General features: G+C 30.7%; 2 protein-coding genes across 5 annotated transcripts in view; one reads left to right on the top strand and one right to left on the bottom strand.

Moving 5' to 3' along the window:
• The first annotated feature begins 992 nt into the window (after positions 1 to 992).
• LOC108904189 (flexible cuticle protein 12-like) lies at positions 993 to 12,724 on the top strand. The gene is made up of 3 exons (XM_018706640.1): positions 993 to 1,019; positions 10,413 to 10,549; positions 12,455 to 12,724. The coding sequence occupies exons 1-3, from the start codon at positions 1,011 to 1,013 to the stop codon at positions 12,714 to 12,716; spliced, it is 408 nt and encodes a 135-aa protein (XP_018562156.1). The 5' UTR covers positions 993 to 1,010; the 3' UTR covers positions 12,717 to 12,724.
• Positions 12,725 to 14,151: 1,427 nt separating this feature from the next.
• The window catches only part of LOC108904193, a 66,198-nt gene continuing 65,084 nt past the window's right edge, over positions 14,152 to 15,265 (bottom strand). For all 4 annotated transcript variants that reach the window (XM_018706646.1, XM_023453973.1, XM_018706645.1 and 1 more), the window contains exons 15-16: positions 14,541 to 14,717; positions 14,152 to 14,437 (exon numbers count right to left, since the gene is read on the bottom strand). In XM_018706646.1, coding sequence (XP_018562162.1) covers positions 14,274 to 14,437; positions 14,541 to 14,717 — 341 coding nt within the window. In that variant the 3' untranslated portion in view covers positions 14,152 to 14,273. The remainder of the gene's footprint in view (positions 14,438 to 14,540; positions 14,718 to 15,265) is intronic.

The following is a 15,265-nucleotide window of genomic DNA, read 5'->3' on the forward strand; positions in this document are numbered from 1 at the left end:
GACTCCTATTGTTTCAGCGGTTACGCTTTGTACGGAGTTTTTTGAAAAATTCTTGGATTTTTTCGAAATGTTGGTAAATTTAGAACTTGCGATTTCGATGTTTTTCTTAGATATACTAAAAATAATAGCTACTTATTATTTTAAATTGGCGTAGTCATATTAAACTATATAGCTATATAGCTATATTTATGTTACGTTTGCCAAAAAAAAATAATTTTACGCCAATGATGCGTTCAAGATTTACTTAATATATTACATTGTATAGATATTAAATACAATTTAATATAGTATTTACAACAAAGATTTCCATAAACATTTCTATACAAGAATTTAGTGTCATTTTCTATTTATTTAACTGTGTGGTAAGCGCATTTTACAATATAAAAAATATAATCCTAAAACTTCTAATTTTTCATACAAGGTGGATAAAAATTTTTCCGTAGAAATACCTTTGGTAAGGAAAAGTACGACTGGAATTTTCAGAATACTTTCTGGTATCGAAATCTTCGTTCCAGGTTGGATCTACTTACAAGTTCATTTAGCTTTGTTACTTCAATAAATCGATCAATTAATAGCCCAAGTTTGAGTCTATATTAAACATATTCAGAGATATTTCCGAAAATGTGATATTTTTTATAATTTCAACACCCTACGTTTCCAAAACGAAGCGATCTAAGACCCAAATATCCATATGAAATAATAATTTGTTCTACCAGCTGGTGAGGTTTTTCGATTAAAACCTTGATGATCCTGTCATACAATAAACATATGTGTCCTACACATTTCTGGAAAATTAAAATTCATTAATTACATAAGAAAATCACCATTTAGACAAGTATATGAATTAAGAATGTGGTATTTAAATACCATAGATTACCTTGACAATTTAGAAATTAGATGATTTGAAGATGTTCGTACAAATAGAAGGGAGAACCAATGACGACTATATATAAATCTTCATTTCAGAAATAAACAAACTGAAGTTTATTTATACGTACCTTCAAGTCATCATGAAAACTGTAAGTGGTTTATCATAGCAGTGTTTAAAAACTAATTAAAAATTTAGTTAAAGGTTAATTGAACTAATATTTCTTGACATAGTAACTCGTATAAATACTACTGCCTAAATTTAATTGGTGTATTACATTTAAATTGCTTATCGTAAAATTAAACTGTTAAAAATTAATTAAAAATACTTATTTTTAAACTTGTCTCTATTTCAGCCGATTTTATAAGTGATTAAGACTTAATACCAGTGAAATATAGTAGTAGAGCAATTTTTTAACAAAAGTGGCTCCCTTCTGATATTATATAATTGGTTGTACGTTTCATGTAGGTTTTTATTCATCGTATTAACAAATGTTTATTAACGAAGTGACAATCTCGTTTTATTAATTAAATATTATTAAAGAATAAGGTACTAATTTTGCATATAGATAATAAATAAATACCATGGCCTAACTGACATGGAGTTCCACATTAATAAAAATCAATTTAAAATTTAAATGATTATGCATAAAAAACTCTTAGAGCACATGTTGTGTTGTGTTGTTGAACTTGACAAATCAGAGAGGTACACAACATTAAGGTCGATTCTTAATTTAGTGCGGATGAAACTGGTTAACCTTTTCAGCATGGCATTATTATATTTGGACAGGCGTAGTTTTGGTACATCTCCACACCATTAATTTAGACATAGTATCTACGTATCTACGTAAAGTGCAAATTACAAATTAATTCATCCTTTTTATGTTTTGTTTACTAGAATTTGTTCGGTGGTGTCATTAATGTAAATTCAAACAAGTTCAATAATCTAGTTGATATTCTAGGAATAATCAGTGATCCAAAAATAAAATGCAAAGTTATTAATCTAAGTTGCCTAAAGGACAACTTTAAGAAAAAGTTTCATTATTTATTAATGTAAAAAAGTGATTTGAGACTATACTTAGCTAGAGGTCATTGATATTATGTATTAATGTGTACGAGTAGTTGTTTCCCACAAAATCATTTGTTAAAGAATTGTTTATAAGTATAATTGCCTCAAAAAATGTGCCTTAGTAAGTGTTTAATTAAAAAAAAACTTCTGCTGTTATAGTTAGTAGTTATAAGTGGAAATGGTAAAAGGGCTTATAATAAACCTAAAAAAAAATAAATGCGTGAGCAGGAGTGACGGAGGGTTGATTTGGGGGGTTGAAAAGTTGTGAAAAATTGTATCATTAGGGTTTCTGGCGAAAGTTGACATCAAACAAAAAAGTATTCAATACAAAAGTTATAGATGATGCAAAAATCTACAACTTTTGTAGTGATCACTTTTTAAGATAACCTCAAAATTTCCGAGAAAAATGCGAAAAACAGGTTTTTTTCTGATTTTTCGTTTTTTATTTCTCATATCCGCAAAAATAATTTAATTTTGACGAAACTTGGTGAAAGTATACCTTTCTGTGTCTTAAATAATCATACATTTTTTTAGATAAAAAAATCAAGAAGTTTCCGAAATATTCATTTTTCCGGTCTGAAACACTTTTTTTCAAAGAAAAATTCTACTTAGAAAAATCATCGTACAGAGTTCTGCCGGTGATCATTTTTTCGTTTTGACATATACTTTTTGGTGAAATAAAAAATCTGTAATCACAGTTAAAAACAAGCTCAAAAATGCAAAAATAATAATAAATGATTTGCAACAATGAATTTTTCAGTAATTGTTGATAATTTGTTTAAATTAAAAAAGATCAAAAACTGATTACACCATTCAATTCTACGGAAAAAATACAAAATAAACTGTCTCATTGTTTGACAACAATTTTCTTTTTTTTTTTTCCCTCTAAATGAGTTATGATCGGTCTATAGGGCTCCTTTGTAATTATTATTAATTATTTTTTCGGTAAGATCTTAGCCAAAATTGTTTAACTTATACAAATTACATTCGAAGCTCATTGAAAATATTTTAAATGTTTTAATAATTTATGTATTCCAAATACGGACGGATACTACCTACTACCATGTAATTAGTACAAAGGGCGTCTTAATTTCGTTTATCAGTGGGCTTGAAAATAACTTTTATTCATTTAGGTACAAATTTAAATGCCTTTTTGTTGAAAACGGTTAGATTTGAGATATTATCAAGGTATACCTTTATATAGGTATAATACCGTTATATATACCGTTATATAGGTATAAGTAGAAAAGTGGGGAGAAAAGATTTTTCCAGCTCATGTGAAATATACACAAAAAAGTTTTGGCAGTTTAAATGCGTCCTAATGGTCGCTTGTGGCGCCCTCTAGAAGATACAACGAAATCGTCGATAAATTCGAATTTCTCATCCCAAAAAAGCCTCGGATACGAAATTTCACGAAATTAACTCGAAGTAGTCGAAAGATATTAAAGAAATAGTATTTCTTATTTCAAATTTGACACCCTGTAGCTCCGTTATTATTAAGGCAAGTTTAGTTAAATCGACTTATTTTAAGCCGAACTATATCTGCTGGAGACCCTTTAGAGATACCCTGTATATACATGTTGTATATTTGCTTTGGTAGTTTACTTTCATTATTTTGGTTTATTTACCGACTCTCCACAATGAATAAAATCAAGATTGCGATAGAATTAGTTAATAATTTTTCACAACTTTTTTGTTTTTCGACATATGGTCTTCGGAACTTTTCCATTCAACGCAGAACGGCCAATCAGAACTAGGGGTGTTGGAAATTTTTTAATTATTTTTTCGATTCAACGCACCGTTTCCGAGTTATAAGACCTTTTTTACTGTATCACCTCACACATCTCTTGTTTCCGAAATTTATTTTCCTCATATGGACTTCGGACCTTTTGCATTCAACGCAGAACGGACAATCAGAACCAGGGGTGTATGGGAGATTTTTTCAATTATTTTTTCGATATTTTTTTCCGAGTTATAAACATTTTCTTATTCTATGATGTCACACACCGTTGGTCGTGTATTATTCAAATAACAATAATGTACCAAAGCTCTTCAGGAATATCGGCAAATTTATTTTGGAGGACGAATCCCATTGACGAACACTGTAAAAAATATTATTAGAAACAGCCCCGATCTCAGTCCTTTAGACATATTTTTGTGGGGACACTACAACAAAATATATTTACATTACATTACAAAATTTACAAGTATTGAAAGAAAAAATACAGAACGAAATGTTTGAAAATTCTGAATTTGTTTTTAAAGCAATAAATAGTAAATTAAAGCATATTTTCAACTGTATCATCACAATTACTTGCATATTGAAAATTTGTAACAATTGTAGGTATTTTAATGTTATTTTGTTTTTAGGTATTCTCCTTATGTTGTAAAGGTTAGTTATAAAAATCGTTGTTTGTTATTTCAATAGGGATGAATTTTAATTTTTTAATGATTTACATTCAAAAGAAATAAAGGAAAAGTCGTACATTTGTATTTAAAGTTTTTTTCTATCTTTAATTATTAAAGTGGATGTCAAAATACAAACGAAAGTCCTGTACCTACATTCCGCGACATACTAATAACCCACCTTGTATATTAAATAAATTTATCATTATCATCAAATATTAAAAAAATTATATTACAAGTTGTTTAAAATATCATTACGAATTTTATTTATTTGGAAATATATTTTATGCAGTATTTACTAATACCCAAAAATGAAAATAGTAGGTAGATAATAATTAACCAAATTATAACCGCTGCAGAATATCCGATCGTTTAAGTTGACTACATAGGTACCTACTACCTACCTATTCGTTCATTCTTTAAAACATTTTTATCAATGCCTACATTTAAGTAAATACAGTAACGCAAAAAACAGGCATTGATAAAAAAGCGTACAAAATAAATCCGTAAATACACGTGACAGCCTTGCCAACCCGTTGTTTATATGTTGCTGAGATACACGTAGGAACGCGGGCCGCTGCATTTGATTCTTCCTAAAATTCTGCTAGTGGTGTACTCTATCGGCAATTCGGACATTTAAAACTGCTTGCCTATTCCAGTAGCGATCTGGGGTGATAGGTGATAGCTATTTTGTCTGTGGTACCAGTTATACAAGATTCCAAGGTAAAAGACAGTTTACAAGTTATACATTCAGAATTTGGAAAAAAGCATATTTTTACTTCTTATGTTTATTATTGCATACATTTCCTGAACTTGACACGTCTGGTCAACATACAGAAAATCTCGTGCGGTATTATAAACAGAATGCTTTTATGAAACTATTGACACATGAATTAATCATAATTACTGAGAGTTTTTACATAATTCTCCATAAAACAGGAAAGGTACAATTCGATGTTTACATGGGTGCTCACTGCTCATGTTTTTTTCTTGTTCTATCATTTTCTTAACATAGAAACACACCGGTTTCATCTCAATATTGATTTTACACAAGATCAATAAATACATATTTCGGGTGTTCTATTTAAAACAAAAAACAAAAGCTTGCTTTATATGTCAGAGATACAACGTTCAATTGTATTTTTATATATTTCTATGAGATCGGATGGAAATATCCTAAAACCATTTTTTGCTAGATAGGATGATAAAAAAGATAAGGGAGGTAAAATGTTATGTGAATGACTATGCAATGAAACAAAACAACTAAACATAACAAAATATGTGAATAAAAATTGACGACACTTATAATGCAATAATAGTATATTGTGCAATAAGTTGTCTATTGCTCACGAGAGCGAAATCACTCACTTCGTTTGTGCGCTCATCTGCTCAAGTGGGCAATAGACAACCGCACGAATTGCACATAATATTTTTTTTATTACGAATGCAATGAAATCTTAGTCCAGGAGCGAACCTCCGGTGGGGTCAACATATTTTTATTCAATTTAGGTTAACATAAATAACTGTCATTTAAATGTCACGTTTTAAAAATAATATTTTTATTACTCATGACGGATAAGTCCTATCTTTTCACATGTTTTTTAGGTCGGTAACTAGCTGTTTGCACACTCTATTTATTTGCGTGCGGTAATATTACTCATCGCACGCGAATTGCCAATAAAACACGCAAAATTTAAATACCTACACACTCGAAAATATATTTTTTTAAAAAGTGACATTTAAATGACAGTTATTTATGTCAACTTAAACTGAATAAAAATATGTTTACCCCACCGGGGCTTCGCCTCTGGACTCTTAAGATTTCATTGCATTCGTAATAAAAATTAGTATGTGCAATTCGTGCGGTTGTCTATTGACCACTTCAGCGGATGAGCTCTCGTGGACAATAGACAAAATAAATAGAGTAGGCAAACAGCTATTTACCGCTATTGAGCGGATAATGAGCTCTCGTGGGCAATAGACAAAATAAATAGAGTAGGCAAACAGCTATTTACCGACCTAAAAAAACTAGCGGAAAGATAGGACTTATCCCGCTTGAGTAATAAAATAATTATATTTTATTGCAAAAAGTAAACTAAATAAATTTGATTGAATTACATATTTATCTGTTGCGTTTTATACGTCCAAACATTGTAATTGTTCATAGGAACATTGAGAAAATTGTCTTTTCGATTTTAAAGACAAAGTTGTAATACAGATTTTCCTTCTACAGTAAACTGAAAATTTGTAGTGTAATGCCATCTTTAAAATCCGTAACGTTAATTTTCTTAATATTTTTATTTAAATGTAAGTATTTAAGTAGGATTGCAATTTGCTGACTTATAAAATCCAAAAGATAGGCATACAAATTAATCAAATTCACTTGCATTATGCAAATCGAACAAATTTTTTTGCATTATAATATATTTATTGATATATCTTTCATGTTGTTATATTTTTATTGTACCTACATAACATTACTTACTTTTCAGTTTCTAAAAAAATTGTTACAAAAATTGATTAACTATTGTGTTTAAGCGTGGATTCCAGAAGATGAACAAAAACAACGAGATGTCGATTAATTGTTAGTGCAATGATCTTTATCGATTTAAACCAGAGGTCCCCAAACTTTTTTATCTCGTAGACCACATGCCAATTCTTTTTTATTTTGGGTAGACTCCCGCCTTTTTAATATTGAAATTTACGAATTCATGAACTTCAAATATGTGTTTTTGACAGTTGACATATTGCAAGTTTTTACAAGTTACAAGTGTTGCGACCACAAAGCGAATAGTCTGCTGCAGAATTTTATAAAATATACTTAATGTATAATTGAGTGTAGTAAATAAAATAATTGTTTACTATGAAATTTATAATAATTCTTAAACAATTTAATAAATAAGAAAATAATAAATTTCAATAACAAAAGTAGGTAAAACAATAATTTTATTTTAAGTAAAGCGAAATAGATTGATTGAAAAGAAAAGATTCGTACAATTAGCATTAATTAAAATTCAAAGCAATTAAGTTATTGGTTTGACCCGTCGATGGAGAATGATCCAATCATCGATCTAAAATTTTCCCATGATTTAAGCACGGAATTATAAAGTTCCCCAAATCTAGTTCCAAATCTTCATCATGTTTCACAAACAATCTATGTTTTAAAAAAATTTACTTCACATGTAATTTATATGTCTATTATAAGAAAGTATTATGTAAATACCTAGGTACTATCTGTGTTATGCGAATAATTCGATTTATGGGAAGCCAAAATTTCGGTCACGACTTGCTTAAATTTACATTTCATGCACCCTCAATTTTTGTTTTCGCTGACTTGGACCCCTTGTAGTTCCGAGTCGACCCCTAGAGGCCGATATAGACCACCTTGGGAATCATTGATTTAAACGAATATACCTTAGCAAAATATAAACAGCTTTATAATTTCCTCTCGTTACAATCATCAAAGACAACACTAAATTCTGACAGCGATTTAATTCAAATTAAATATCTAATTAAATATTAATTCTAAACTATTAATTTTTCCTCGCTTACAAGGTGGTCCGAATTTTATGCAGGAAATTTCGAGGGTAGATAAATCTTTTTAAAATAGTAGGTGTTTGCCTTATAAACATAGGTCTGGAACGGCCTCGTTTTAGAGATACAGGGTGTTGAAGTTGTTAAAAATATATATATTTTGTTTATATCTCCGAAATCCATCCACCGATTTCAATAAAATTTAGTACAGATAATGTATGATAGTAGGTTTTGTATTCCCTAAAATATGAGCTCTAAAGATTCAACCAATGATGTACAACTGGACAGGGTCACCCCTTTTTTATATAAAAAAAACGAATTTATTTTCTAATGCACAAAATACGTAAAAAAGGTAACTTGAATGTTTTCCCTAAAGTTCACCATTCTCAAGTTATTCATACCAATACAATTCCCTTGTGGCAGACACTTCTAATTACAAGAATATTTATGTATATGCTGAAAAGTAAGTGCAATTTGTAAGCACATCAACAAAATTCTTTACACACATCGCTTTCATCTTTTTGGATTAAAACAATATTTGGAAAATCACGACAAAGGAATGAAATGCGCAGAAATGAAATTTTAAAAGCATTTGACGACGATCCTCCGCTAAGTAGGTACATGAAGAATATCTCAGCAACTTGGGGTGAGTAAATCCGTACCATTTACAACCTGTGCAAAATTTATTTCCGGGAGATGCAGAGAGACGCCTGAATTTTTATCAGTGGTTGTTTGAATTTTTACTAGAAATACTTTAGACCGATGAGGCTACGATCACAAGGCGAGCGGTAGCGAATTTTCACAATTTGGATATTTGGTCACAAGAAAATCCTCATGAAATTCGGTGTCATTTCTAAACTTTCTAGAAAACCATCTATTTGAATTATTAGAGGATGTTCCATTAAATGTACGACAAAATAGCTGGATACAAATGGATGGTGCTCCTGCGCATTTTAGGAGAATAATACAAGAATGGCATAATGAAAATTATATGAGATGATGGATAGGTAGAAGACCAAATGCCAATGTCAACCATAATGGTGCAGAGGGTACAGTGTCTTGGCCAGCCAGATCGCGAGATCTAAACTCCCTGGACTTTGGGGTGACCTACCTGAAAAGTATACTCTACTCCAATAGATACTAGACCACAACTGCTGCAGCGAATAGAAGACGGGTGTAATGAATTAAAAGAAAACCACCACATGATAATTAGTTCAATTAGTTCCATTAATAGAAGATGTCTGAAATGTATCGATATGGGTGGTATGCATTTTAAACAATTACTGTAAATACGTAACGTTAATTTTGTACATTATTTATACCAAATTTTATTGAGATCGGTTAATAGACTCCTGAGATATAAACAAAAAATATATATTTTTTTAACAATTCCAACACCCTGTATCTCTAAAACGAGGCCGTTCCAGACCTATGTTTATAAGGCAAACTTCTATTATTTTAAAGAGATCTATCTGTCCTCGAAGTTTCCTGCATAAAATTCGGACCACCCTGTATATACAGAGTAGGGTGGCCCAAAGAAAAACGATTTTTTTTCGTGTCTTGTGAAAATATGTTAGTTTATCATGTTTTAAGAGCCCCCTCAACAAATCAGCTCAAAAAATTTTTTTTTGAGGTCGTTCAAGGTTTTTAAAAATTTACAAAATCGTCAAAAATTGAATTTTTTCTTTTTTTAATTTTTTTTCTCGTTATTTTATCATTTTCTGGGTTGAATGAAATCTCAATTCTGAAAATTTCAAATCGATATTTTAATTTCTAAAGGTCACTCATAATTATTTTAACTTTAAAAGTAGTGTACCTAAAATGTTTCCGAGCGACCTCTAAAAATAAATGTCAACCAACTAATATTTTTTTTATTGAATTTGATGAACAAAAGAATAGAAATAAATTACGAGACACTTAAAAAATTTCTGGAGGTAAAATTTACTACCGCACTGTATCAAATATTTATAATTTTTTTAAAATTTTTAAAATTTAACTTTTGACGATTTTGGAAATTTTTAAAAATCCTGAGTGACCTGCGAGCTGATTTTTTGAGGGGCTCTTAAAACATGATAAACTAACATATTTTCACAAGGCACGAAAAAAAAATCGATTTTTTGGGCCACTCTAATACAGAGCTTTAATAAATAAATACAAGCCACGTGATCAGTAATATTTTGTTTTTAACAATAAATTTATTTCCTTCACGTTGGCAATTAAATTTTGGTGAAATTAAAAATTATTAAACCAATACGATGGAGATTCATTAAAACACCACATTTCGTGTCACCGACGAGATTTTATTCAACCAATAAGCGATCATATTATCTCATAACGGTTTGTCATTGTTCATTGCAAACGAATCATTAATATTAGTAACGCTAAGATTTAGGGATTGTTTGTTGACAGTACCAACCGTGTAATTATGTTTGCCTAATTTGGGCGACCACGTTACAGGATTTATGAAAGCTCTGTATATAGTTTTAACATGGCATTTTAATTTAATTGTTAAATACTGAATTGTATTTTATTTTAGATTATATTACTGTTCATATGTGCCATCTTAGCAAGTATAGAATGCCGACCCCAACCGCAGTTTGGTTTATTCACCAAAACAGTGCCGCAAGTATTAAAATATAACTTCCAGAATTTCCTCAGGGGATTTTCGTTTAGGTGAGTAAAATATAACAGCAATTTCTGCTAAATTTTTATATTATGGTGGACTCAGTCGATGATTATAAGAGATTATTCTGTGTCGTATTTTCTTCTGTATGATTTAGTATTCAAAATACTAATTGGAAATAATTTTTCAGACAAAATACGTAAATGAATATACAGGATGATTAAAAAACCGCTGACAGACTTCTAGAGGGCGCCAAAGTTTCTGTAAAATTAAACATTGTCTGCAATAATTCCAAAATGCCTGAACATTTCTATTTCAAATTTACTATCGTAGTTAGCACCTTAAGACCAATGTTTGATTTTTTTTCTGATTTTTCGTTTTTTATTTCTCATTTCCGCAAAAATAATTTAATTTTGACGAAACTTGGTGAAAGTATACCTTTCTCTATCTTAAATAATCTCAAATTGTTTTAGATAAAAAAATCAAGAAGTTTCTGAGATACTCATTTTTTTCGGCCTGAAACACTTTTTTTTCAAAGAAAAATTCTACTTAAAAAATAATCGTACAGAATTCTGCCATTTTTTTCGTTTTGACATATACTTTTTGGTGAAATAAAAAAAATTGTAATCACAGCTCAAAAACATGCTTAAAATGCAAAAAAGTAAATAATGACTTGCAACAATAAATTTTTCAGTTATTGTTGATAATTTGTTTAAATTAAAAAAACATTCAAAAACTGATTACAATATTCAATTCTACGGAAAAAACAAAGAAATAAAACTGTCTCATTGTTTGACCCAAAACTTTATTTTTGTACAGTATTGCTATAAACATCTAAGTCGAATTATAAATGCACAAATGATAAATTATCTCAAGATGATTTGAGATTTCAACAATATAAAGTATTAACTGCAAAGTTTACTTGATTTTTTTATCTAAAAAAAATTGAGGTCCTTTATGACAGAGGAAGGTAGACTTTCACCAAGTTTCGTCAAAATTAAATTATTTTTGCGGAAATGAGAAATAAAAAATGAAAAATCAGGAAAAAACAGTTTTTCGCATTTTTCTCGGAAATTTTGAGGTTATATTAAAAAGTGACCTCTACAAAAGTTATAAATTTTTGCATGATCTAGAACTTTTGTATCAGATACTTTTTTGTTTGACGTCAACTTTCCCCAGAAATCCCAATGATACAATTTTTCATAACTTTTCAACCCCCCAAATCAACCCTTCGCCGCCCCTGCTCACGCATTTATTTTTTTTAGGTTTATTATAAGCCCTTTTACCATTTCCACTTATAAAAGTCCAGGTAACATTTTTTTTCTCCAAGTGTAATTCGGTTGGACTAGGAGTCCCAGAAGATCAACCGTTTAGCTTGAGGCTGAATCGAAAGCTACTTTAACAAGTGATGACTGGTTTCAAGTAATTTATAGTTTAGAGGCCAAGCTTAACGTGTGTGTTGGGGATTGGGGAAGAATAAGGAGTGTTTAAAACATAAAATAAAATTCCTAGAAGTCATGACATTGAGATACGTGTCGGCAAAGGGAGTAGGAAGTATTATCGGCAATATTAATATAGAAATTTCACTTTTTATTAATACGATGCATCATCTGTAATATGGCTATACAAAAAAAATGTCTTGAGCTAACCGCTAAGCAGCGCCGACCTAAACGTCATTGAAACATTATTACACCACATGAAATAGTCCTTGCGGAACAATCCCCATAGAAAAATTTCTGATCTCAAAAGAAAAATTTAGGAGATTTAAGAGTTTTTCCCTTCGGAGTTTTAAACTTATAATAAATTTATTTGATAGGGATCGTATACATCCATTCATTTTTGATTTATTTCTATTTTTCTGGCTACACAAATTAGCACTGAAAAAATACTTGCTTATGCAATATACATTAAATGGTTTTATAAGCTGTATATATTGTTTCTCTTAATTTTTATAGCGTAGACACTAGTGACAAATTCCATCATGAAGCTAAAGGGGAACTGAGGTCGGAAACTGGCAGAGAAGAAGACGAAGGAATCGAGGTTCAAGGATCTTACAGTTATATCGGAGATGATGGGAAAGAATACAGAGTAGATTATACTGCCGGAAAGGATGGTTTTAGGCCGGCTGGTGCACATTTGCCACCCTCGGCTGGCGTGAAAAAATTGGGAGTTGGAGATGCTGCATGCGCCTCCCTTACCAGTTGCGGATTGGGTTGAAATTATATTAAAAAAATAGAAGCAAATGTAATACAAACTGTTTAATAATATTTATAAATATATATTAATAAACTTAACGATTTTTCGATTCTAAAATGGAAACCTACCTTAATATTTTTTTAAACAAACTCTTGTTGTTCAACTCGTGTTGTGTTTATACAGCTTTTTATTTATTTGTAATATAGCACTAAAACTTAAGTTCTAACCCAGAACAAATAATTTATAGAGGGTGTCCGCATATTCTAAATATAGTTCCACAGTTTTCCTACCACATATTCATGGAGTTAAAATAAGACTATTTAACTAAACTTACCTCTATGCCACTTTTTGATAAAAAATCTCTGTCCCTAAGTCCTTGTAGCGGTACGCTACAATTACATTAAAGTACCTGCCCCAATAAATATATCTTGCTTTCTGGAAATTTACGAGCCATATAAATTATACTTTGAATTATCCGAGATTATCCCAAATAAATGTAATGACAAATGAGATTAGAATAAGTAGGCTGCAAACATAAATTAGTTATTGTTTATTAGGGTACATAAGCACAAACCGAGTAGGCAATGACCTGGATAAATGGATTAATTAGGATAGGGTAATAAAAGTAAGTAGGTACCTGGGGACAAGGATAAAAACCGAAAAACATTTCGAGGCACCAAGGAGAAGTCTTGAAGCCTAGTTCCTGCTCGGTTGTGTCTCGTGTTACCAGCGAAATTAGTAGAATCAAGTTTTCTATGCTACTTAGAGTTTTTCTCCTCACTTGAAGACCAAACCACTATATCTTGTATACATATTCATGAAAGATTCATTTCAGATTTTCCTCATTCTACAAATTTCTCATCGAATTCATCTAATTTAAGGTGCTCCATACACTGCTGTTTCTGAAATAAGTGCGTTCCTTGAAGAGGGTGAAAGAGGGCACGGAAACGAGCAACTTTTATTAAGCAACTGATGATCTAAATGCTTCCGTTTTCAAGAAAATTAACTATAAATGTAAGTCGATCCTATACAACTTGTGCACGTGCACAGCCAGAATGCTTCAGACTCGCTTCTCTAATTGGCTGACGTTCCTCGTGACTTCCATAATCAAGCAAGTCTGATGGTAGGTCAGTAGTCAGTATGGCTTGTGTTCTTTAGTTGTGTGTTGCAGCCGCGGTATAAAATGTTTTCTGATCAAGAAGTAGCAGATATGGTGTGTATGGAGAATACTAAATTTGATTTAAATTGGATAAAGCGTTTTAAAGTTACCGGAAAAAACAGGATGTTTTTTCCAGCTTGAAACCTAATTTATTCTTGTTTTATTTAATTCCAAAAATCTGCGTCTTCCAGGTACAAGTAAAGTTGGGACATTGTGAATTGTTGCATTTGATGAAACCTTTGAAAATTTTTAGAATTAATTTGAATTAGTTTAGTACGTTTAAAGTAAAAAAAGAGCTAATAACAAAAACTGCATTTATTTATTTACTTAAAATGAAGTAAAATAAATACGTACCTACTTAAATTTACCTATACCTACATGTTTTTTTTTATTTAACAAATACAATAGATATATTAATTTTAGGCACAAAATTTTTTGCATTCACCTGAAGACACAAAATTGTTATCATTACCAAAGCAACCATTGTACACAAATTTTTTACATTCCTTTTTATTTTTATTATAATACCAGCGCGTGTGTTTATCTTGACAGGACCCTTGTATTTTAGGTAGTTTGCATCGATCTGAAATACAAATAAAACACTTGGGTCAATTTTAACATTTCCAGAGAATGCAGAAAGAAACATTATTTCCAACAAAAAACTTTAGACTTTACTACATGCTTACCTTTACCGGGAGGGTTTATGCAAATTTGTTTGCAACTGTCCTCAGAGTCAAACCTGTTATCATTTCCATTACAACCTCCGTACCAAAATCGCGTACAACGACCCTCCTTCTTGTTAAAGGCCCACTTTATAGCGTAATTCGAACAGGATCCCACCTCCATTTTCAAGAAACACGATTCTGAAAAAAGTTAACCTATACTCCGCGGTCGAAATTATAAAGAGTGACTAAGACATAATATAAATACACTATTACCATAATGCGTATAAAATATAAAATGATTTTTATACAGTTCAATATTATTTATCTTTGTGCCGAGACCGAGTTACACTGAACGTCGATCTATATTCTATCTCTGTCCTTTGCACTTGGTAGGGAATAGGGAAATGCTTTTTTAGTTGGGTGTAAACGGATTTGATTTACGAGTCCTGAGAAACGTCATAGCATAAGCGTAGACGAGGGGTCTATAATAAATTTATAAATTAAAAAAACACAATTGGGACGTTTTAAAATGCTGTAATAATTAAAATGGATCAAAGTGCCTGTTATAGCAAACCGTAAAAAATATTAGATGTTATGTTTTATTATCTTTTTTCATTATTTTCTATATCTTGTTGCCTTTTACGCAGACACGCCAATGGATTTTCGTTCCCGGCACGCTTCATCCCCCTTACTAGTCCAAAAGCTAGCGATGAGTCACTCTCTATAATTTCGACCGCGGAGTATAG

Source organism: Anoplophora glabripennis, unplaced genomic scaffold (assembly GCF_000390285.2).
Source record: "Anoplophora glabripennis isolate ALB-LARVAE unplaced genomic scaffold, Agla_2.0 scaffold130, whole genome shotgun sequence".
In the NCBI taxonomy this organism is placed as follows: domain Eukaryota; kingdom Metazoa; phylum Arthropoda; class Insecta; order Coleoptera; family Cerambycidae; genus Anoplophora; species Anoplophora glabripennis.

Excerpts from the sequence above, each read along its gene's own strand:
- LOC108904189 (XM_018706640.1), top strand. Across the intron at positions 10,550-12,454 it reads CTCAGGGGATTTTCGTTTAG|CGTAGACACTAGTGACAAAT; the intron begins GTGAGTAAAATA and ends TAATTTTTATAG.